Here is a 21,046-nt window from a genome sequence, read left to right as displayed (position 1 = left end):
CACGTGCGTCTTGCAACTGGACTGCCCTTTACTATCTTCTTCAGCGGTGTCTCATAATTGTATTTATCCATATTAGTGAATTTTGGAAAGCATGGATGCCGCGATTCCTCATGACCTGGCTCTAAAAGTGCTCAATTTAACAAATGACTATCAAAGTTCGGCATTTCAGGAATATTTGCAAAGTTCGGCAGAATCGCTGTCAGCCCTGAGATCTAGGACTCTGCACAGGCTTTCTATGATTTCTCACGGCTGGCTCCCTTTGTCAATGCTACCAAAATTGAAGTAAGACCTAGCTAAATGCATCGCTGAGCAGCGATTGAACTGACACGCTAAGCGCGGATTTTTCATGCCCTCCCATTCATGCCCTCCCTTTGTTTCTTTGTTTCGCGGACAAGGGCAAGCTGAGAAAAGATAGCACGCGATGTATTTTTTGCTTAAATATCCCTTTGTGCAAAAACGTCGGTGTTAGATATCCTTTGTGCCGTACTCCACGTTTCAATTTCCTAGATAGCGAACTGAAGTTCAGTCCCACAGCAACACACCCATATATAGATTTGCGATATTAAAAGGGAATTTCCGCTCAAAGCACCCTGATCGATTGGTGAACCTCAACTACCGTCATCTACTCCAACCAGATTATTTTCAAGATGACCACGCGCGTCTACCTTCCTAGACAAGAAACACTTTATCAAACCACTGGGATAGATAGTCTCGTGACATCTGTTGCTGCGTATGTTCAAGCAGCAGATGGGGCACACACGCCGAACAAAGTGGCATTGATGTATCGCGCATTTTGTGAGGCACTCATACAAGAGAATCTCTTGAAATTGCATCAAATTCCCGCCATTAATATCCAATACCAAGGTATTTCTTACGAGGTGAGTATTGGTGAAGTAACATAGAGCAGACAAAAAAACTGACTGCCTCTTCGTAGATTTGTGTCAGGTCTGTAGAACAAAACGGGAAGTCCAGAAAACGTAAGCGGACAGCACTTGCAAATCCCATGTCAACTTCATCTAAAGAAGCAGGAAAAATTAGAGCATTCAAACTTCTTGAGATGCTGACAAAATTAATAAAGACGGGAAATGCAAGAAAAAGCGGAGAGGCTGATAAATCCCTACGAATAGAAGAAGGTCAAGAAAAAAGCGCAGGTGAACTTGTCAAGTTGCATTTGGAGAAGCTGTCAACTGCAGAAATCGACTTTTCTCAGGCTCGCGAGAAGGTAAGACTTGCGTACTTTTATCTCGGCCAAGCATATGCTCAATGGATTTTCGAGCTCCTACCAACTCTTGATGTTCCGGTAACGTCAAAGACATTTCATCGTGAGGCATATCCCATTGTCCAAGCGCACTTACTCAAGCTTTGCAAGCAGTCGAATGAATCGTCCATACTAAAGCGGCTCGAAAGGGCGAGAAAATTTTTTCATATGGGATCTCTCATTGGAGTGGAAACATTAGCTGAATGCGAGGACTTGACCGTCAAAAGAATGGACAAAATCTCTATGGAGTCGCTTTCCCTACTGGAGAAGCATTGCAAAGATGAACTGTCCAAGATGAACATCAATGAGTCTTGATTTGCTTTTAGGTCGCTCGTGCACTTTCTCGTGGTGTTGCATGTTGTAATTCATCCTGAAAAAGTACGAATATGATTTTCGTCTACATTTCAACGTCTTTCATAGTCTCCTTCTCCATGAATTCCTCACTGTACCTACTGTCTCTAAAGTTGAAGTCAGTCTTCCAACAAAGTACTTCTCGTCACTGATTCCATTTGCCACCCATCAACCCCTGACCTTACTGACACATGCCCCTGATCTAGGATAGCAAATATTATCCGCACTCCTTTGCGGTGAAAGATGAGAAGATGCGATTGTTGCACGGGATGGTTATAGAAGCTACAATCTATGAGAGTGCAGCCGCGCGGGTCCTTGGATCCATGTCTTGCAGAATAGGACTACCGCCAATGTGTGCTTGCCAGAATTCGTGGGTTCTCGTGAGTTTTCCGGTCTTTATCAAGTAAAAAAGAAGTGCAAAAATCTATGAAGAAAAATGCAAAAACAAATTACAACAGCACGCTTGACAACAAAAGAAAAAGAATTGCAGTAGGAAACGAATATAAAACGGAGTCGATCATACATGCACTGAACCAGGGGCAAAAACGCGCTAGTACTTCGCGTTATCATCTACTCGTGCAAATGCTGCCTGGAGATGTTTTGCATATCCACCATACCTGCATGAAATGTTCTCAGTCTTGCGAAAACGCTCTTGGTATGATGTCTTTAATTTTCGTCAGATGGAGAGCGAGACTGACTGAATTTTTTTTCGCAATAAGTACCTCTCAAATCCGGCCCTCGGCGATGGCTGTGCATGCAAAGAGGACCATGAGTGGGAATTGGGAACAAAGGAATATAAAGATTGTCTATTCAGGAAACAAAGGAAACAAAGGGTATTTAGATTCGGAACGCACGGTACAAAGGGGTTCATATAACTCGCTATATTTCTGCCGGAGGTCAACGTGAATTGTTTGGGAAGAACAATTGAGAAAGCTGAAGCTATAACAATGGTGCGCAGCGGTGGTCTTTAAATATCATCGAACGGAGCGTCAGGTCTCCCTGTAATGGCCTTTTACCAAGACTAAGCATTTGAACAAGTAGAGTGAAGGTATCTTGTTCGCGTAGTTTTCTGAATCTTACTCTTACTCTCATCTGCGCAGCCGATCTTCATTCACGATCTCGCAAATAATCCTTCCGGAGGAGATGTCATACCGGAGTTGCCACACACCCGATTAATTGAAATTCCACTTTTTACCAAAAAGAGACCATGCGTTGCAACGATGACCCGGAGCGTATTAATGATACGAACAGCAACAGTACAAAGTAGCTAAAAAAATTTCCGAAAGCCACGGAAGAACCGCGCTTCGGCCTCACGGGTATAGGTTTTGATCCTTTGACATATGGATCTTAAGTGAAGGTGTAAAAAAAATGCATGCAACAACTCTACGACCGTAACGGCAGAATAATAGGAATTTTAGCAATGAAGTCAATGAATGTGATAAGCACATGCGTGCAAACCTCGACAACTTTGATTTCACCTGTCCCAAAGCCCCTGTCTACGATCTCAAAATCTTTATTGGTAAAACATTCTTTGCCTTTGCAAGACTTTCGCGATCATTCGTTGGGAAAATTTCTTATTTCGTCAGCGCGTGAGATCATCTGCGGAACGGATTCATTTTCTTCTGGCTTTTAGATGTACCTGCAATCGCATCGCGTTAAGATTTTGTCATGTCTCCTAAAGGATAAATTTGTCGATAACAAAAAAGCACGTCACATTCATAGACGATCTGGTAGAAGCTCATTGATTGGTACCTGCAGACACCGTGTCTTTGTCTACAAGAGTGATACCCCTTCTTAAATCTTTACTAGACCATCCCTCTGAGAACAAGGGAAAACCTTTACTAGCTTTCAGCCATTGTTTCTTCCACGCTCGCATTTCTGAATCTGAATCACGATTTTAGTTTTGGCATTTTATGGGTTGCTTTTCGAAAGCTAAGAGAAAAAAAAAGTTCGTAATATTGCTTCATCACTCATTTTTTCATACTGCTTCGCGTATTTTTTCACACTAATGAATCCCTCATGAGCTTCGTCGCTCAGTGATTAAGACTGGTCCAATCAGGGGGAGGGCTGGAAGCAGGGAAGAAATCCATACGCAAATTGGTGCTTTGAAGAATCAGATCTGGGTGTCGTACAATTCATTCATTTTCAGACAAGTGCGAATAATGAATGGCTCGATCAATGACGATAAGCCAAGAATGACGCTTTGTCGATCTTTTTTCTGCTTTGCATTAGTATTCTGAAATTTTTGAGAGGTTAGGGTTAGGGGCAAGTCTTAAACATTTCAAACGGTGCTGCTTTGTAATTCAACCCAAGTCTCCCGCGAAAGCCTGTGGTTTTACTCTTCATATTGTAAAAAGTCATCAACTTTTAGGGAAAGAGATGCAATTGTGCGAGCCACCAGAATAATGCAACCTAGGCAAGTCAAGCACATTACTCGTAGAGTTGCTTTGGATGTTACAAGGTCTCCACTCAAGTCTGAAAACTGTGTATATCCTGGAAACCGAGCACAGTATTGAAGAGTATCTCAATCTTTCAATCGATGCTATAGATCTACATCATTGCAGATTCCCTTCTTTTCTGTATTTATTTCGCTATCTAAAGCTTTTTCTGCCTTACACCAGAATGCGAAATTGAGATTTGATCATCCGCTCAAGCCAAGTAAAGCCACCTGCAGGGACTTTGTTACTCACTGATACACTTACATTTCCTATAAGCGATTGGATTGATAAAAGAAGAGGTCAATTACTATTGTTGCTTACGTTGCACCGCTTTAAAAGGAGAAAAAAATACATGAGTATAGCGTCTTGCTTTTTACTTTAACTATCAAAAAAGTCAAAATTCTTAGGCCCGAAGCCATCGCCACCATAACAGCAATAACAAGAACAACATAAAGAAGCAGGCAAAGATGGTATGGATGCCATTGCCAGTTTGTATTTTCGTCAAACACGTGCCTACCTAATTGAACATTCAAAACTTTCATCAATCTTAAACTGTAAAGTCGTTTCTCAAGCGGGTTAATTTATGTAAATTATCGGCGTCAGTCACCAATGTTGAAGGTATTTTGGTAATCAGAAGACTCCAGATTTGATCAAACTATATCGCAGAAGGTTTTTATAAATGAGAACAACCACTCAACTTCTGCTCGGCTTGTCTGAATGTCGCGGATTGGTTTTTAAGGTCTACAGTTATATGACCGAAGCCACGGCTAAGTGAACTTTTTGCTTCTTTCTCAGAGCTTTGAGACGATCGTATTTCTTCCGTTTTACCAAGGAAGTGGTATAAATCGTGTTTAATATTTGGCTCTGCTCCTTTGTCTGTCCAAAACTACTTTTTTTCATGCTGACTTTCGATTTTTGAGATTTACTATCCGCGTGGAAAAGTGTTTCGGTTTGCTGATGAGCAGCAAGATCCTTGGCCAGAGACGCTGCGATCAAATGGTTTTGTTTCTCTTCACAGTTCCCTTCACAGATTTTTTTCCCTTCCCTGTTGTAATCGAGTGAAGGAATACCGCGACTGTTTGATTGTGATTGCAGAGATTCGTGCAGAGTTTTCCAGAACATTGTAAACCATTCGTACAAGAGGCTTTTTTCATCCTCCCTGTCGACTGATACACCTTCGTCCGTTCGTATTCCTGTTTCGCTGACGATAGTATTTGCCATTTTTAAACATTTATTTCAAGCGATAATCGTGTATGTATAAGTAAAGAAGACGATGAAATTTCGACTCTTCATTCGGAGACGGGGACTTTTACAATAGACGTTGATGCCGTGGATGCTTTGCGATTAGGCGGTTGCAACTGTACCTTCATTCCACCTGATGGATCTGTCATTTCTATTGATTGATAAAAAATCGCAGCCAAGTGGTGTCACAGAGACACTTTGTGCAATTTATTTGAGAAAGTCACCCGAGCGCAGCTTCGATTGTGATGATAATATGTTGGAAATATTTATGGCTTGTGAAAGATCGAGGCTGAATTCAATATATATTTCACTGACCGCGTTGTTTGCGAGGTAAGATGATTGAGAGAAGGCGAGATTTTGGATCTCTTCCCATTCGTTCCAGCGAGTACCGTCTAACTAGCGTGGCAGCGCACGGCACAGCAGATAGGCCTAGTTGCTTGTATGTATTATTAAGATGTATGCAAGTCAACTTAGGCTCACGTTCTCCCACTTCACGTAAATGAGCTTGGAGCATCTAATCAGTTTAGCGCCACGCGGCGATTTCTTATTGCTGGCTCGTCTTAGCCCGGAAGGTTCTATACTGAGTGAGAATAGACGCACAGCAGGATACTTATTATTAGATGGAAAACTCACTGTAATATATCTAGGCGCTAAAAGATTTCTCGATTGAATCCGTGTCTATCATCTTCTCTTTCCATACACTCACTTCTTAGATTAGGTCATCACCGACAAAGGAGAATAGATTACACTGGGTTTTTAGGACAATCTCTGATGCTCACAGTAGAATTGTAAAGCTGGAAAAAAGTTGACTCATCTCCAATCAGTGGCGTAGTATCTAATGAGATTCAAGTCGAGATGTCTTTGAGCCTATCCAGAACCGCTGCCAAAACGTCCTCGACACGCAAAGCTGGAAAAATTAAGGTGGCTTTATCAGGATCTGTTGCGGAATATTACATTGCCATCACATCTGTATCACATTTAAGTAAATCACTAAAGCAGCGACAAGACCGATGAAGCCTGATCCGGAGAAGACAGTCACGAAGACGCAGCTTTCGATGTCAGAGAATCTATACAGCTCGGCGCTGTTGATAATTGATTCGCTCGTTTAGCAGACGATAACTTCCTTGAGGAGGAAATTGCATACATAGACTTCAATTCAGATTATATTATTTCACCAGGAAAAAGGAATGGAATGCCGACGAATGTTCCTTCTGGCGTAAGAAATGTTTGGGTACAAGAACTTGTCGAAACAAAGGTAGCCTGCGCTCTCAACAATCCGATTTCTCAAATGCCTTGAACGTGCCATCTTGCACTCTTTACAACTACTGAACGATCAAGTATGCGATTCGGCGTGTTGTGATACGTGCATTCCTTGTGAGAAAGCAGTTCTGTTTTCCTTTATTACCAGAGGGAGGGCAAATCAATCTATACTTCACTTCAACGAGTACAGTGAAGTAGGCTTTTCTTTATAGAAGTTAGTGTTCCAGATTCTGTAGGTTTGATCTCTATGTGTGTGACATGATACAGACAAACACGAAACAGCGCACATGATTCGTGCTGGCACTGGTTTACTATTGTCCGGAAATGCTCTCCTACAGGTGTATCAGGCCGTATACTGAGCAAAAGATTGTCATTAACTAATCAAAGCTGCGCTGAATGGTTGGCTTCCACGATTGAGAACATCGTCAGGTACACGATCTGCTGGCAAATCTTACACTGAGACGTGCTCAGGTAGAATACACCGCAACTCCGAAACGAATGCGAAAAACGGCTACTCTTCCATTGTCAGTAATGCGCACTGTAGAGATCTCGCTCTTATTAGTTCAAGCAGCGGAGGATACTTCCGCAGAGATTTTTGCAAAGGACCGACATGCGCCTTCCGATTTGACGACCGTTTTTATTCGAAAGCTATGCAGCAAAAACTATGTAATCTTGAGTTGAATATTCCAAATTTCATCTGGCCTGACAACGCAAGGCAATATGACTATGAGCTTTTCACTGATTCTCTCGAGCTTCTGGTGGCAGTGCTTTGGCTACCAATGAATATATCGTTTTGGAAATAAAACCCTAAGTGACGGTGTGAACGCAGAAGTGCTGAATGGAAATAGTCTGTATACCGTGCAGGAAATGTTACAAGACTGGCAGGAACGCACTCGACACTACATTTCACTAAATTGTGCCAGATTAATCACGGAAGATTACTCTTTCCCATCGCGTTGCCCCTCGTATTATCTTGATCTTGAAACAAGGAAGAAAGATGAATTTAAAATGCATCACACCAATGTATGAAGAACAAAGGAGAGGCATTGTAAGCTAATTTGGGAAATAAGGGTGTTGGAAGAGAAGTCTGATCCTGACCGCGTGGGACAAAGGGAAAAAAAGCCAAAATAAAGGATAAAAAGCCAGAACAAAGGATAAAGTCCAGAACAAAGGATGAAACAAAGGGAATCATGTTATTTTTTCTTTCAAGGAAAGTCTGGCAAGAATTGTTGAGAGAAAATAAATGCGAGAACCGGATGGTAAAGTAGGTGCTTCAGGCCAAGATTCAACATTTGTGGAGCAAAGCATTTGTCGCATTGCAATCTAACAAAAGAAAGGATGCGTCTGTATAAAAAGAGCAAAGGTAAGCTGTTCAGATATTTTCTGTTCCCATCCTCACTGTCATCAGTGCAAGAGAGCTACACGGAATCTCACAAAAAGAAAGTCCCCTCAGTGTGGCTATTGAGGCGTGTGCTTGACCTCAACTCATTGATAAAAAATGGATGTCTCAGAAATGGAGACCGTGCACTCCAACGATGAATCTCTCGAAAACTTTGCAAGCAGCGAAAGTACTCAACATTCAGAAGAGGAACTTGCCGAAAGTGACGAGAGGGCTGCATTTCGACCTCACAGGCTAGGTTATGATCCTATGACATATGGATCGGAATTAACTCATGAAAAAGTGTGGAAAGAACTAGAGGCGATCAGTTCAGAGTCAAAAAGGCGAAGCATGAAGAACTTCACCGGCAAATCCGACGAAGGTGACCATAAAACGTACTCAGAACCCATCAACTTTGATTGTGTTCCCCCAAAAGAGCCTATACATGATCTTAAGATTCTTATTGGTAGGGTATTTTCCGCATTTGCAAGACTTTCGCGAGCATCCTTCGGACAAACTTCCAAGATGGCATTATTAGAAGAGTCAGAAGCACGAGCTTTACTTTGTGAAAATGAGCAACTCCAACACACTTTCTTTAGTACGCTTTCAGTTCCCGCTCAGAAATTTATTTCCGGGGTTCTCATGGGTAAACTTCAGCATTGTACGGGGGCCGAGCTGCGAGACCCTCGAGAGTCGCCATTGCAAGACTCTGGAGGCACATATATTTGTGTGCTCTTGAACCAGAAACGCGATGTATCTGCTGTCTATGTCGGTAGATCCCAATCTTTACTGCACAGATTCAAAGGTCATTATGCAGAGATTGCGAAAGCTGTATATAGCGATGAACATAAGCGACGTCTTGAAAGCTTCTTTCATCAGTATGCCGCATTCGAATTGGAAAAAGAAGGTTCCTTGTACTTTCTGCCTGCAAACATTCTTGCAGCACCATCGCAAGGTAAGTGGGTTTTACATTCTGGCCAGAAATGTTGATACGATTTTGACCACTTATTCTTCCCTCCAAAGAATCGAACTTGGTTTGCGCAATTTTTGAAGCATTTCTGTCATGCCTTTTGGGCACATATCGAAAAGACAAAAGCTACCTGCATTTCCGCGCAGAGATCGGTCTGCCTGCTGTGTCCTATATCGGACTCAACTCCACGCCCTGCATGGAACAGGCCCAATCTTATTCACAACAGGACAAGCTCCGTCCCAATCCTTCTATTGCACCGATCGCCTGCGCTTTACACAATACGTACCTCTACTACGGCATTTTGTGTCGAAGTGGACAAAACTCGTGAGTTCTCTGACAGCTTGGTCAGTTTTCTTGAATCTTGAGAGCTGACCCATATACTCACTCAAGACTTGAACTTGAGAGAATTAAATATGAGTACAACCGATTGTACACGCTATATTTGAAAGAGGTTGCACGACTACTACAATCAGGGTAAGTGTTTTCCTATCTTTCAGATCTCGTTGTTGTGGCACATTTTTACATTCTCTCCGACTTTTCTTTATTGGAAGAGAGTTCCAACTCAGAATCAAGAGAAGCAAGAGCAAAATGAGAGGACAGACATTTTTCTCTTGGAAGGCGAGTAATTTTGGAGGCTTTTTCATACCAAAATATTGTTTGCAAGAGATTTTAAAAGTAAGTAATGTTTTTTCTCTCTCATTACAAAGAAGCACAACATACTCATTTTTATTTACTTGTTTCTTTCTAAGCGCTGCAAAGTCGACAACGATTCCCAACAGCCTCTGTTTTTGTCGATACAGTTGCTAGTAGGAGGCATAAGTGAAGGAGTAAGTGCCATGAAAGTCTTGAAAGCCGATGCTGCATTACTGATAGCCACAATTCGCCAGACTGATTTATTTCCCAGTATGCCTCAGTCGTATCAAAAGATGTATGGTGGGTTGAAATTACTTCTGAAAGATTTAGATGTGAGTTTTGAACGTGCAATCGTTGCTCGTAGAGTCCTTGAAATTCTTGCAATGGCAACAGACTGACCATGCTTTATCCCCAGATCCATCTCCAATTCCACTCAATCTTTCATCGCACAAAGTGGCTTTTAAAGTTTGCTGATCGGCTCATTAGATATCTTCCGAAGGAAGAGTTCGCCCAGAGATTGTAAGTTTCGCTGTTCCAAAGATGTTTGCGCGCAATTTACTGATTATAAATCTGGCATCATTCGCTCAGGCTCGCAATCGAGGAACACAGCAGGTCAACCTCTCGATTTCTGGGAAAAGAGAAAGATGTTGGGGAGCTACTAATTGGCAGCTTACCCCTTTCTCGGCAAGGTCGCGCAATCATAGCTTTTCTAAATAATGGGGAACGCCTACCTTTACCTTTTGCCAATGATGTAAGAATGCTTTTCTCGAGGGTGAATGAGGAAAAAGAATTTGTAAGTATATTTGGGATTTCATTACCTTGCCGTTGGTATAAAGCTCACCTCATCTACAGTTCTTTCTGAAATTAGAGTTTGGTTCCAATCAACCATTGTGGGAAGGACCAGGCTTACCTCTAGATATGGCAGAGTCTTTGAAAGGCGTTGGATTGATGATCTTCTCCACGTCACTGGGCAGGTGGGTTCAAGTCTTCGCTGACTTCCGTCTGGGAACTGAATTGTCGAAGTTTACTAAGCTGGCAAGCAAAGCTGCATTGGAGGGAAAAGCACTATTCCAGACAGACGCTCACGATCTATCCAAACTTGTAGAGCTTGTACCAAGCGCCGAGCTTGACGAAGATGATCCTGCATTTAAAATTCTTCCGCGAACGCTGCCGTCTAATTCATCGCGGAGAATACACGTTTATGGTCGGGACAGCCCGAGGATATTTATACCTATAAAAGTGGTGTCTAAATGGTTTCCAGAACTCAATTATCCCAGCGGGCAACGAATATCTGTCAAAATCGAAGGGAAGACGGCAAAAACAGCAGACGAGGTGAAAATTTTAGTGAGACTTGACAGTAGCGATGTCGGTCAGAATCAAGGGATTTGGTATAATATTCTGAGTTATACCAGAAGTCAAAAACTACAAAAGAGATGTGGAATTACATCCAACGAAGGCAGAGAGCTAGCAATTAGTTTGATTGAATATCTACGACCGATATCGTACAAATCGTCAAGCCGATTCTCTTGTTCCTGTATTTACATTTTGCGTCATTCAGAACGGGACCGCTCCCTTTTCCTTTTTTTTTACTCAAGGCGGTGTATGTTGCTAATTGCTAGTCTTTTTCAAGACCTACATGTCATGCAACTGCATCGTAGTTCTTCTTCTAGACTGATGGAAGCTACTCATGGAACATCTGAAAAAAAACGCGAGATTTTACTTGACCTTGTAATTATATTTCCGATTATCATATATACTTTTTTTTAAGATGATGTTTGGATGTGCAGCTTCAGATACTACTTTGCAGGCGAGACGAAATAAGATTTTCGAAAAAAAGAGAAATAGTGTTTTGAACATTTATTTTGTTGGACTGGCGTGAAAGCGCACGCGTCCCCGCACAAGAGGAAATTTACTTGCGGGGTTTGAGGAGATAGTTCACGAATTCGCATGGAAAAATAGAGATATTCAGCTTAAGATGAAAAGTTGATAGGGAGCCTTATTTTACTCTATAGAAATGGGATATCAAGGGGTGAAGGCTAAAAGTTGTTCACCAATAGCGTAAGCGAGGGAAAGCAAGTGCTACCAATGTTTTTGTGCGTCTTACTTGCTCCTATAGGATGTCTGTAGAGCGTGGAGAACGCTATAGTTCGATTCTTGGACACAAAGACACCGTGTCTTAGAAAACCATTCGCACGGGAAAAAATAAACTCGTACGCGTGGTTCAGCAATCGTTCGAAATTCCATATAAATCATATAAGCTAGCGGCTGTCAATGTCAATGTACGCTTTGTCGAAGACATGCGGTAGCGCGGGCTTATCGTAACCAAAACCAGGTCGAATTTTCTCTCAAACCGGATTCGTGCACAGACGCATATGAGGGTTAGAGTATTATCTTATACAAATTGTGGATGTAAAAATGACCGTTAACACGAGAGTAATGCATTCTGAGCAAGTCAAACACATTACCCGAAGAATTGTTCTTGATGTTACAAGGTCTCCACTCAAGTTTGAAAATTGTGCACATCCTCAAGACCGAGCACGATATTGAAAAATTTCTCAATCTTTCAATCGATGCCATATATCTATATCATTCCAGATCCCCACTCTTTTCTGCCTTTATTTCGCCATCTGAAGCTAATTCTGCCTTACACCAAAATGCAAAAATGAGAAATTGATCATCCGCTCAAGCCAAGCAAAGCCACCTGCAGGGACTTTGTTACTCACTGATTTTCTCACTTTTCCTATAAGCGATTGAATTGATAAAAGTATTGTTGCTTACGTTGCACCGCTTTAAAAGGAGAAGAAAATAAATATGAGTATAGCCTTTGGCTTTTCACTATAGCTATCGAAAAAGTCAAAATACTTTGGCTCGAATCATCGCCACCACCACCACAACCACAACAACAAGCAGACAAAGATGGCGTGAATGCCCTTGCCAATTTTTCTACCGTTTCAGATACACCTTCTTCATCATCTATGCAATACTCGTCATACTGATTTTTCCAATCACAATACCACCATCGAAGAGATGTCCTTGGACGTTTCTCCCAATCTTTCACTTGAACAAAATTCATTTTCAGAGTCTCAAACGTAGTAACAAAAGGAGCCACAGGAATAATTGTAGTATAACAGAATTTTCCAGTATTGTAACCTAATTGCTATGACTCCTTTTGGTCTTTAGGCTCCAAAATGTTTGCAGATTTATCTGAAACTCCTCATCATGAAGAATTTGCTAGATAGATACATTTGGATAACACGAACGTGACAGATTTCAGATTTGTAAGATGTAGTTATATAAAGACACGTAAATTTTGCATGTATAGTACAAGAACGTTTTGTACATGTAAACATTGCAAATTGATGTGAGAGCCACGAAAAGAATGGGTAGCCTGCTAGGGTTGTCCCTACGATCCCATGTCAACTTCATCTAAAGAAGCAGGAAAAATTAGAGCATTCAAACTTCTTGAGATGCTGACGAAAATAATAAAGACGGGAAATGCAAGAAAAAGCGGAGAGGTTGATAGATCCCTGCGACTAGAAGAAGGTCAAGAAAAAAGCGCAGGTGAACTTGTCAAGTTGCATTTGGAGAAGCTGTCAACTGCGGAAATCGACTTTTCTCAGGCTCGCGAGAAGGTAAGACTTGCGTGCTTTCATCTGGGTCAAGCATATGCTCAATGGATTTTCGAGCTTCTGAAGACTCTTGATGTTGCGGTGACGTCAAAGACATTTCATCGTGAGGCATATCCCATTGTCCAAGCGCAGTTACTCAAGCTTCGCAAGCAGTCTAATGAGTCGTCCATACTTAAGCGACTCGAAAGGGCGAGAATTTTTTTTTTATATGGGATCCCTCATTGGAGTGGAAACATTAACTCAATGCGAGAACTTGACCGTCAAAAGAATGGACAAAATATCTATGGAGTCGCTTTCCCTATTGGAGAAGCATTGCAAAGATGAACTTTCCAAGATAAATATCACTGGGTCTTGATTTGCTTTAGGTCGCTCGCGTACTTTCCCGTGGTGCTGCATAATCCAATTCTTCCTGAAGGAGCAAGAGCAGCATTTTCGTCTACATTTCAATGTCTTTCATAGTTTCTTACTCCATGGAAAATCTTCTTCAGTGCTGCCGGGAGATGTTTTGCACATCCACCACACCTACATGAAATGTTATCAGTCTTGCAAAAACGCTTCTGGTATGATTTTTTTAATTTTTGTCGGACGTGGAACGAGACTGGCTGACTTGTTTTGCAATAAGTACTTCTCAGCTTTGATCCTCGGCCATGATTGTTGATGCAAAGAGGACCATGCGTCATAATTGGGTAACGAAGGTGAGCCAAGATTGTCTTATGAGGAAACAAAGAGATTAAATGGGAATTTAATTCGGAACGCGCGGTACCAAGGGGATGAGAAACGAGACAAAGGGATTTTTATGTTTCTCTATTTCTGCCGGAGGACAACGTAAATTGTTTGGGAAAAATGATTGAGAAAACTGATGCTATAACAATGGTGCGCAGCGGTGGTCTTGAAACATCATCGAACGGAGCGTCAGGTTTCCCTGTACTGGTCTCTTATAGAAGTAAACTAAGCATTCTAACAAGGAAAGCAAAGCTGTCTTGTTCGGGATATTTTCTGAATCTTACTCTTACTCTCGTTTGCGCAGCAGTTTTACATTCATGATCTCGCAAGTTATCCTTCTGGAGGATATGTCATACCGAAGTTGCCACACACTTGTTTAATTGAAACTTCACTATCTACCAAAAGAGACCATGCGTTGCAGCGATGACCTGGAGCGCATTAACGATGCCAGCAGCAACAGTACAAAGTAGTTCAAAGAAAAGTCTCGAAAGCCACGGAGTAACCGCGCTTCGGCCTCACGGCTTAGATTTTGATCCTTTGACATATGGATCTTAAGTGAAGATGTGAAAAGAAATGCATGCAATAACTCTACGACCGTGACGCCAGAATGCTAGTAATTTCAGCAATGAAATCAATGAATGTTACAAGGAAATGCGTGCGAACCTCGACAACTTTGATTGCGCCTGCCCCAAAGACCCTGTCTGCGATCTCAAAGTATTTATTGATAAAACATTCTTTGCCTTTGGAAGACTTTCGCGATCATTCGTTGGGAAAGATTCTGCATTTTTCGTCAGCGCGTTAGATCATCTGCAAAGCTGTTTCAATTTTCTTTGTGGCTTTTAGTTGTGCCTGTAATCGCATCGCGCTAAAATTGTGTCGTATGTCCCAAAGAATGAATGTGACGACGACAAAAAGCAAGTCACATTCATTAGGCGCAAATAAGAACTACAAATGGACGACATTGCAAAGTCAAGGAGCAAAAAGGAAGCGAACAGATTATTCTGTCACACATATCCATCCGTCATATAATAAATTTGCTCAGTAGAGTGTGAGATCGTAAACGGCCAGGGCATGGACGATCTCGAAGAAACCAATTGATTCGTATCTGTAGACACCGTGTCTTTGTATATCAGAGTGATCTCCCTTCTTCAGCCCCTACTGGACCACTCCTGTGAGAACAAGGGAAAAACCCAACTAGCTTTCAGGCATTGTTCCTTTCGCCCTCGCGCTTACTTTACTGTTTTGAGGGACGATTTTAGATTCGGCACTTGATGTGCTTTTCGAACGCTAAGAGAAAAAAACAATCGTACTATTGTTTCGCTACTCATTTTTCGTACCGCGTCGCTTTCGTACTGCGTTGCGTATCCTTTCGCGCCAATTAATTCGTCATGAGGCTCGTCGAATAGTAGACAGGAGTTTGTTCCTGTCCAATAACGAGGTAGGGCTGGAAGCAGGGAAGAGAAATATACGCTGATCGAATGTGGGGACAATAAACTTCATTGAATCTATACCTTAAACAGTCACCTCACCCCGACTATCGCCCAATTGTTTGCGTTTTGAAACAAATATGCGATAATGGTATTTTTCGAGATGGTCTTTTGCTTCAATTACTGCTATTTCCACCTTTCTCGCTTTATTATGTAGTTTTGCTACATCATGGGGAATGAACCTTAAAATGTGCACTGCATCGTAGTTCATTTGTGCGTAAAATTGCGGAAGTGCCCAACGCTGCATGATCATTTCCAGAAATTTCACTCCAATACCTTAAAGAAGAAGGATCTGTGGAACAGCAATTTTACTGTCACTTGGGATTCACGGCGATCGAGATCTGCCTTATCTGCAATAGGTATCTTCATGTTTAAACTAGGCAAGGAAGGGTAGGGCTTTTAGGGTTTTACTCAATCCGCTGATACAGTCCTAGACGGAAGCCAGCGCACGAAAATTAAAGCTCAAACTGAAAATAATTGGGCTCGTAGACACATTTCGTAACTGCTTCTGTGCAGGACTGTGATAATGATATTAAAAGAGAGGATAAAATCAACGATCTAGCATATATTGATCAGCCATCAGAAAAAAAAAGAATTAGTAGTGATAGGAGGATATTTGACCATCTTCTTAATTGCTCATTGTCGGTATCACGAAAGATTCCTGCTCCATAAAATAAGAATGTCTAGATGACTTTCATATTGACCATACGTTCGGCTACCTTTTTCAATTTCTTCTTTGCTAGACAGGTTTCCTTGAATGTCAATAATTTTACCATCTTTTGCTGCTTACGCTTCCATGTTATTGTTTCGTCTTACTACTTCTGATCTTTTTGCTTCGAAGTCTTGAACGTCTTCGTCTAATTCTTCCTCTCTTCTACCGATGATGTACACATAAGCGCCTCGTAAGCCATATGCAATCGCCGTAAATATGCATGAACCACTTCCGCCTCATGGACTGAGTGCTCAACCGCCTGTGGCGCTGAATAAAGAATGCAAAGAGAGCGAAGAAGTGCTCGTGTCAGATCCGATATTGAATGATAGCAAAGAGAATTTTAATGAATGAAGAGAGGTGGGTAAAGAAGGGTTCGCTCCACGCTTAATGGCGGGGAATATTGAACCGGCATTAAGGCATCCCCCATCTCTCGCCTCCTTATCTCCATCCCTTTCTACCTTTCGTTTCATTGTGCAGAGTCACTATAGTGTGAATGAATTTCTTACACGTTTGCAACGCGTTACATTCCTTGCAGGAGAATTGAAAGAAGACTAAAATAAATTTAAGAATTTCCATCTCCTTCATTATGATCTGCTCTTTGTCTTTCTTCCTTTTCAAATCTGCCATTTCCGACTTCTACAACCCCTTCACGATACCCGAAGAGCAAACACCGAAAAGTGATCCATTCTACCGAGATGCAATCGGATATTGTGGAACTCGATGGGCCAAGGTCAAGGTCCGGTCAGAAGATGCCTGCAAAAAGCTATGATCAAGTATTGGCGTACGACTCCTTCAAATTTTCAACACCTGATTAGTCCAAGACCTTTGCTGATGGCTGAAGGTGACATGGCATAATCAATGCATCACAGTGAGGTAGTAATTCAAGCTGCAAAGGAGCCGAAAGAGCTCCTGATCATCCCAGGAAGCAATCACATTGACTCATATGGCGATCTTTTTATCACTGGCCCAAAGGCAGTCGAGCTCTTCTCGGAACATTTGTCGAGTTTGTAGAGAGATTTCAGCTATGCTGCATCTCCGAAGGCAAAGAGTTGAATAGCACTCTATCCTCGATGTAGTGGAGAGAAAAGCAGATTTTATTACACTGCAGCCAGGAAACTTGAAAAGGATTGGTCCATAGTAATTGCTGCATTGGTTTGAAAGGGCAATCAGAGAAACAGATAACTCCAACGAGAAAAAAGAATAATACTGAGAATAAGAATATCCTTTTGCGTGTTTGTCATCATCATTGCAATCGAGACGCGGCTGAGAAAGCGGAGAAAATCGATTTCTTGACTTTCGAATTGGCTAACGTGCCTTGAATTATGTGAGGAAAGGAAGAGATACTGCGTAGTAGGCCATGATTACGGCACTTTACACAAATCGATAACATTTCCTCGTGCATCACCATTAGAGCATGCTCGACATACTGCTACTAGAATATGTCCCGCACGAGTTCTCTCACAGCGCTCATATGAAGAAGATCAGAGGAATGGTAAAATCTTGCTGAGAGACATCTGAACATGGCTTTGTAAAGTCTCGTTCGCCGCACAACGATGTGATTTTGTCGTAAATGTACGTGGTCTTGTACTTCATAATTGTTGTTGCAAATTCTCTACCTGGATGAATGAACTATCTGCTGCAAGACTTGGACAAACGCGTTAAGTGTGAAATTTTCTGAGTCTTCAAGGTAAAAGTGAAACGCGTACCAGATTCAAAAGTTCTCCATGCATCTGCGAAGAAAGTGATACAACCCAGAGCTAAGGAATTGCTGGCGTTTCATGCAATTGAAAGAACCCAAATTTGTTGTCCAACACGTGGCTACACCATCAACGGCGCCTCAATGTCGACAAAAAGACAAAGGCTGATTCGACTACTTGATATCACATGTAAAGACTTCATTTTGCATCGCCTTCACGAAGACCAACACTAAAAAAATAAATGGCGAACTTGAAACAGTCTCAATACTCTCTCACACCGGCTATTTGGCCCCAGAAGGGCATAATCGAAATCTTTGACCAGAGTGGCGACCGCATCGTCGGCTTTTCGGTTGAGTTCCTTGAACGCGGGGAGGTATTGAATTGGGCATACATCACATTCTGCGTCCAATCGAGTGTGATAGAAGTGGGTAAACTCGTGAACCAGAGCGGAGCTGATGTGGATTACAGCCAAATACCAACAGCTGCAAGGTACTTCTTCGTCCAAGACGGTAGGTAGAATCAATTATTTTTAAGTCGTGGGCGTACCTTCTAACTTTTAGCATACTCTCTCATGTTCTACAGATGGGCCACAGAGGGCTTGTACACCGATCGTAGGGCCAAGGTTGCATCACAAGCACAGAGGTCCGGTGCAGGACTCATACTCTGGCACAATGAGTGCATCCTCTGTTACAGGATCTAGCGGGAATCAGGTAAGGACCTGCCACCTTTGAGCGATACAAGGAGAGAGCAGTCTGCTAACCTCTATTATACACTGAAAGTCGGCATTCCGAAGTCGACTTCTAATTCGCGATGGCTGGTGCATCGTTTCGGACGAAGCCAACACTGTCGCAGCTCACATTTTGCCTCAAAGTCGACCCGAGGTGAGAATTACCAGACATAAATTGAAGGAATCAAATCTGCTTACATACAGAGTTTCATAGTACTACGAAGAGATCCTAGGATACAGACCCAGCTCTCTGCATGAGGTGGGCTTTGGAATGCTGCTATCAGGATCGCTGCACCATTCTTTTGACCAGGCAGAATGGTCTCTCTTTCCCGATCCTAAAGTAAGTATTCTACTGTGCTATTTCTTTCCTTCTTACTCTGATAAATACCACCTATTACGCAGGGGACAAAAGGAGACTATATCGTACATGTATTCTACAACACAAGTTTACGCCAGTATCATGGGAAACATATACAGAAATCGCGCTTTCGGATAAAGGACGATCTTGAACTTCCTCGAGATGATTTCCTAAGATTTCACTACAAGCAGTGTATACTCAAACACATTCGAGGTTATTCGTACTTTCCCTCATTGGGCCAAGCTCCTCATCCAGACAAAGTAAGAAGTAAAAATTGACTTTGATTCGTACGCTGCGTCCCGCTTCTAAGGCGCAGCGCCTCGACGATCCTAGGCAGTACTTATGAAGTAAGATGGGGATGATTGGATAAAATTTCCGATGTAAGATCTAGGAGGTACAGCAAGCACGTTGAGAGGGAAAATGGAGAGAGAAGAGCACAGTGCCAGTAGGGGCAATTCTTAGTAGAGGCAATCCGACTTTTTACGCTAACCGTGCTATCAAAAGATTGTTCGAGTAAAAGCGAATGACCGTTTCAATTACCTCAGATCGACGAATGGTGATGCATCTGTCGAATCTGACGAGTCGACGGGGCTTCTTTAGGAGCTGATACTGTTTGAAACACCAAGATACATTTTCAAGCAAGTGCGAAACGGACATCCCCTGCGCCACAAATTGCACGGTAAAAAGGTAAAGACATCAGGGCACTGTGAACGAGCCTCGGGATGTTCATCAGTGATATGATTTACTCCCGTTCCTGTGTCCTAATGAGAGGATTCACGTCATGCACTTTTTTTCCTCTTAAGCTGCCTCAAAATTGTATTTCAAACTTTTGAAGTGGAAGCTTACCGTCACCAACAATTTTTGTCATCTGTCTCGAATTCAAGCGCGATATCCATCTCCCGACTGCATAGTGAATCTACAAATATAGGGTCTTGACGGTCTGATTTCATAATTGACGACTCCATAAACGCTCAAAAGTCACGGTCCACTGAATTCGTGCTCTTTTGGTTGGAAGGATTGGCTACTACGATGCAGCAACAGCGCCATTGCGGAAAGTTAATAAGAAGCTGTCCAAAGCTGGAATTGTGGAACTACATCCAGCGAGGTGTTGCCTGGCATCCTGTGTTAGAAAATTTTTGAAAAACCCTGCAATTCATGTATTTTGTGCCGACCAAAATGCGAAACAATGCCATTGCCTGCATTTGTAAACATTTCTTATTCGCCTCGTTTATCAGGTTCATCGTGATGGCAACATCGAGCTTTCGCGCGTTGCATTGTTGATCGTTCAAAGTGTACCCTGTTCTAAAGCATGCGATTCTAATTCTTTAAATTTCGAAGATCTCCTTCTCATTTTGCACTATTTTATTCTCCTTGCAGCTTGATTCGCACAGGCAATTATCGCCCACAATATTCACCAATTTACACTCAACATTTGTGGACCAAACCCAACGTCGAGTTTGTAATTTTTATAAATTTACCCTTTCTATCAAACACTCCCATCTCACTTTTCCAAGTGTTAAAAAGGAAAATAGGCAAGATCATATCCCCGAAACAGATTCATAATAACATTAAGCTCAATCCCATCATCAGATCACAACACCTTTTACACTTGCACTTGAAGTTGATAAACAGCTTATCATTCAAGGAAAAGCCGGTCTGGTAGGCGAGAAAGCAAAAGTGAAGACGAGAGACCTCATTCGATAATGTATGATATTGTAAATATATTGTATCTCGTACACTTATTCAATCGCTGACCTTACTTTTTCTTCTTCCATGAGTCTGAGTATCATTGTCAACAGGATCTTCAGAACGTCAACGTCGATGTGACGGAGTAATTTTAGCTTTCCTTCATCTGGCAGTATCTTTTGAATTGTTGAGAAGGTATACGCAAAGAGATAGAAGAGGCATTGTTTAGATGACTCATCCATGACATAAAAGTCTGCATTTACCGGGACGAGAAGATTGAGGTAAGGGTATGCTGGCATGCAATAAAGCATCCGGTAATGAAATACGTGCTCTAAGATGAACATAAGACGGGTCAGTCGCACATACAGTAGATGATGAAAAGTTCTTTTTAAAAAAAAAAAAGAAAAAAAAAAAAAAAAAAAAAAAAAAAAAAAAAAAAAAAAAAAAAAAAAAAAAAAAAAAAAAAAAAAAAAAAAAAAAAAAAAAAAAAAAAAAAA

General features: G+C 41.8%; 6 protein-coding genes across 6 annotated transcripts; 5 read left to right on the top strand and 1 right to left on the bottom strand.

The window, feature by feature from the left end:
• The first annotated feature begins 457 nt into the window (after positions 1-457).
• On the top strand, positions 458-1,894 carry FA14DRAFT_158991 (uncharacterized protein). The gene is made up of 2 exons (XM_025498012.1): positions 458-878; positions 935-1,894. Exons 1-2 carry the CDS (start codon positions 648-650, stop codon positions 1,571-1,573), a joined length of 870 nt encoding a protein of 289 aa, XP_025356762.1. The 5' UTR covers positions 458-647; the 3' UTR covers positions 1,574-1,894.
• Positions 1,895-4,692: 2,798 nt separating this feature from the next.
• Positions 4,693-5,432, bottom strand: FA14DRAFT_671 (uncharacterized protein). Its single transcript, XM_025502676.1, has one exon. The coding sequence runs from the start codon at positions 5,266-5,268 to the stop codon at positions 4,795-4,797; it is 474 nt and encodes a 157-aa protein (XP_025356761.1). The 5' UTR covers positions 5,269-5,432; the 3' UTR covers positions 4,693-4,794.
• Positions 5,433-7,739: 2,307 nt separating this feature from the next.
• FA14DRAFT_675 (uncharacterized protein) lies at positions 7,740-10,223 on the top strand. Its single transcript, XM_025502681.1, has 8 exons — positions 7,740-8,882; positions 8,951-9,221; positions 9,288-9,371; positions 9,449-9,572; positions 9,647-9,724; positions 9,802-9,862; positions 9,946-10,049; positions 10,119-10,223. The coding sequence occupies exons 1-7, from the start codon at positions 8,048-8,050 to the stop codon at positions 10,002-10,004; spliced, it is 1,512 nt and encodes a 503-aa protein (XP_025356760.1). The 5' UTR covers positions 7,740-8,047; the 3' UTR covers positions 10,005-10,049; positions 10,119-10,223.
• Positions 10,224-11,641, top strand: FA14DRAFT_676 (uncharacterized protein). Its single transcript, XM_025502688.1, has 2 exons — positions 10,224-10,323; positions 10,399-11,641. Exon 2 carries the CDS (start codon positions 10,449-10,451, stop codon positions 11,295-11,297), a length of 849 nt encoding a protein of 282 aa, XP_025356759.1. The 5' UTR covers positions 10,224-10,323; positions 10,399-10,448; the 3' UTR covers positions 11,298-11,641.
• A 1,302-nt stretch (positions 11,642-12,943) lies between these two features.
• Positions 12,944-13,483, top strand: FA14DRAFT_151902 (uncharacterized protein; the record flags this gene model as incomplete). The annotated part of the gene is made up of 1 exon (XM_025497492.1): positions 12,944-13,483. One exon carries the CDS (start codon positions 12,944-12,946, stop codon positions 13,481-13,483), a length of 540 nt encoding a protein of 179 aa, XP_025356758.1.
• A 4,536-nt stretch (positions 13,484-18,019) lies between these two features.
• On the top strand, positions 18,020-20,567 carry FA14DRAFT_175777 (uncharacterized protein; the record flags this gene model as incomplete). The annotated part of the gene is made up of 5 exons (XM_025500603.1): positions 18,020-18,287; positions 18,361-18,488; positions 18,558-18,659; positions 18,720-18,845; positions 20,454-20,567. 5 exons carry the CDS (start codon positions 18,020-18,022, stop codon positions 20,565-20,567), a joined length of 738 nt encoding a protein of 245 aa, XP_025356757.1.
• Between the last annotated feature and the right edge of the window lie 479 nt (positions 20,568-21,046).

Source organism: Meira miltonrushii (genome assembly GCF_003144205.1).
Source record: "Meira miltonrushii strain MCA 3882 unplaced genomic scaffold FA14scaffold_1, whole genome shotgun sequence".
Taxonomy (NCBI): Eukaryota; Fungi; Basidiomycota; class Exobasidiomycetes; order Exobasidiales; family Brachybasidiaceae; genus Meira; species Meira miltonrushii.
The sequence above is the reverse complement of the archived record's forward strand: the minus strand, read 5'-3'. Positions and strand labels throughout refer to the sequence as shown.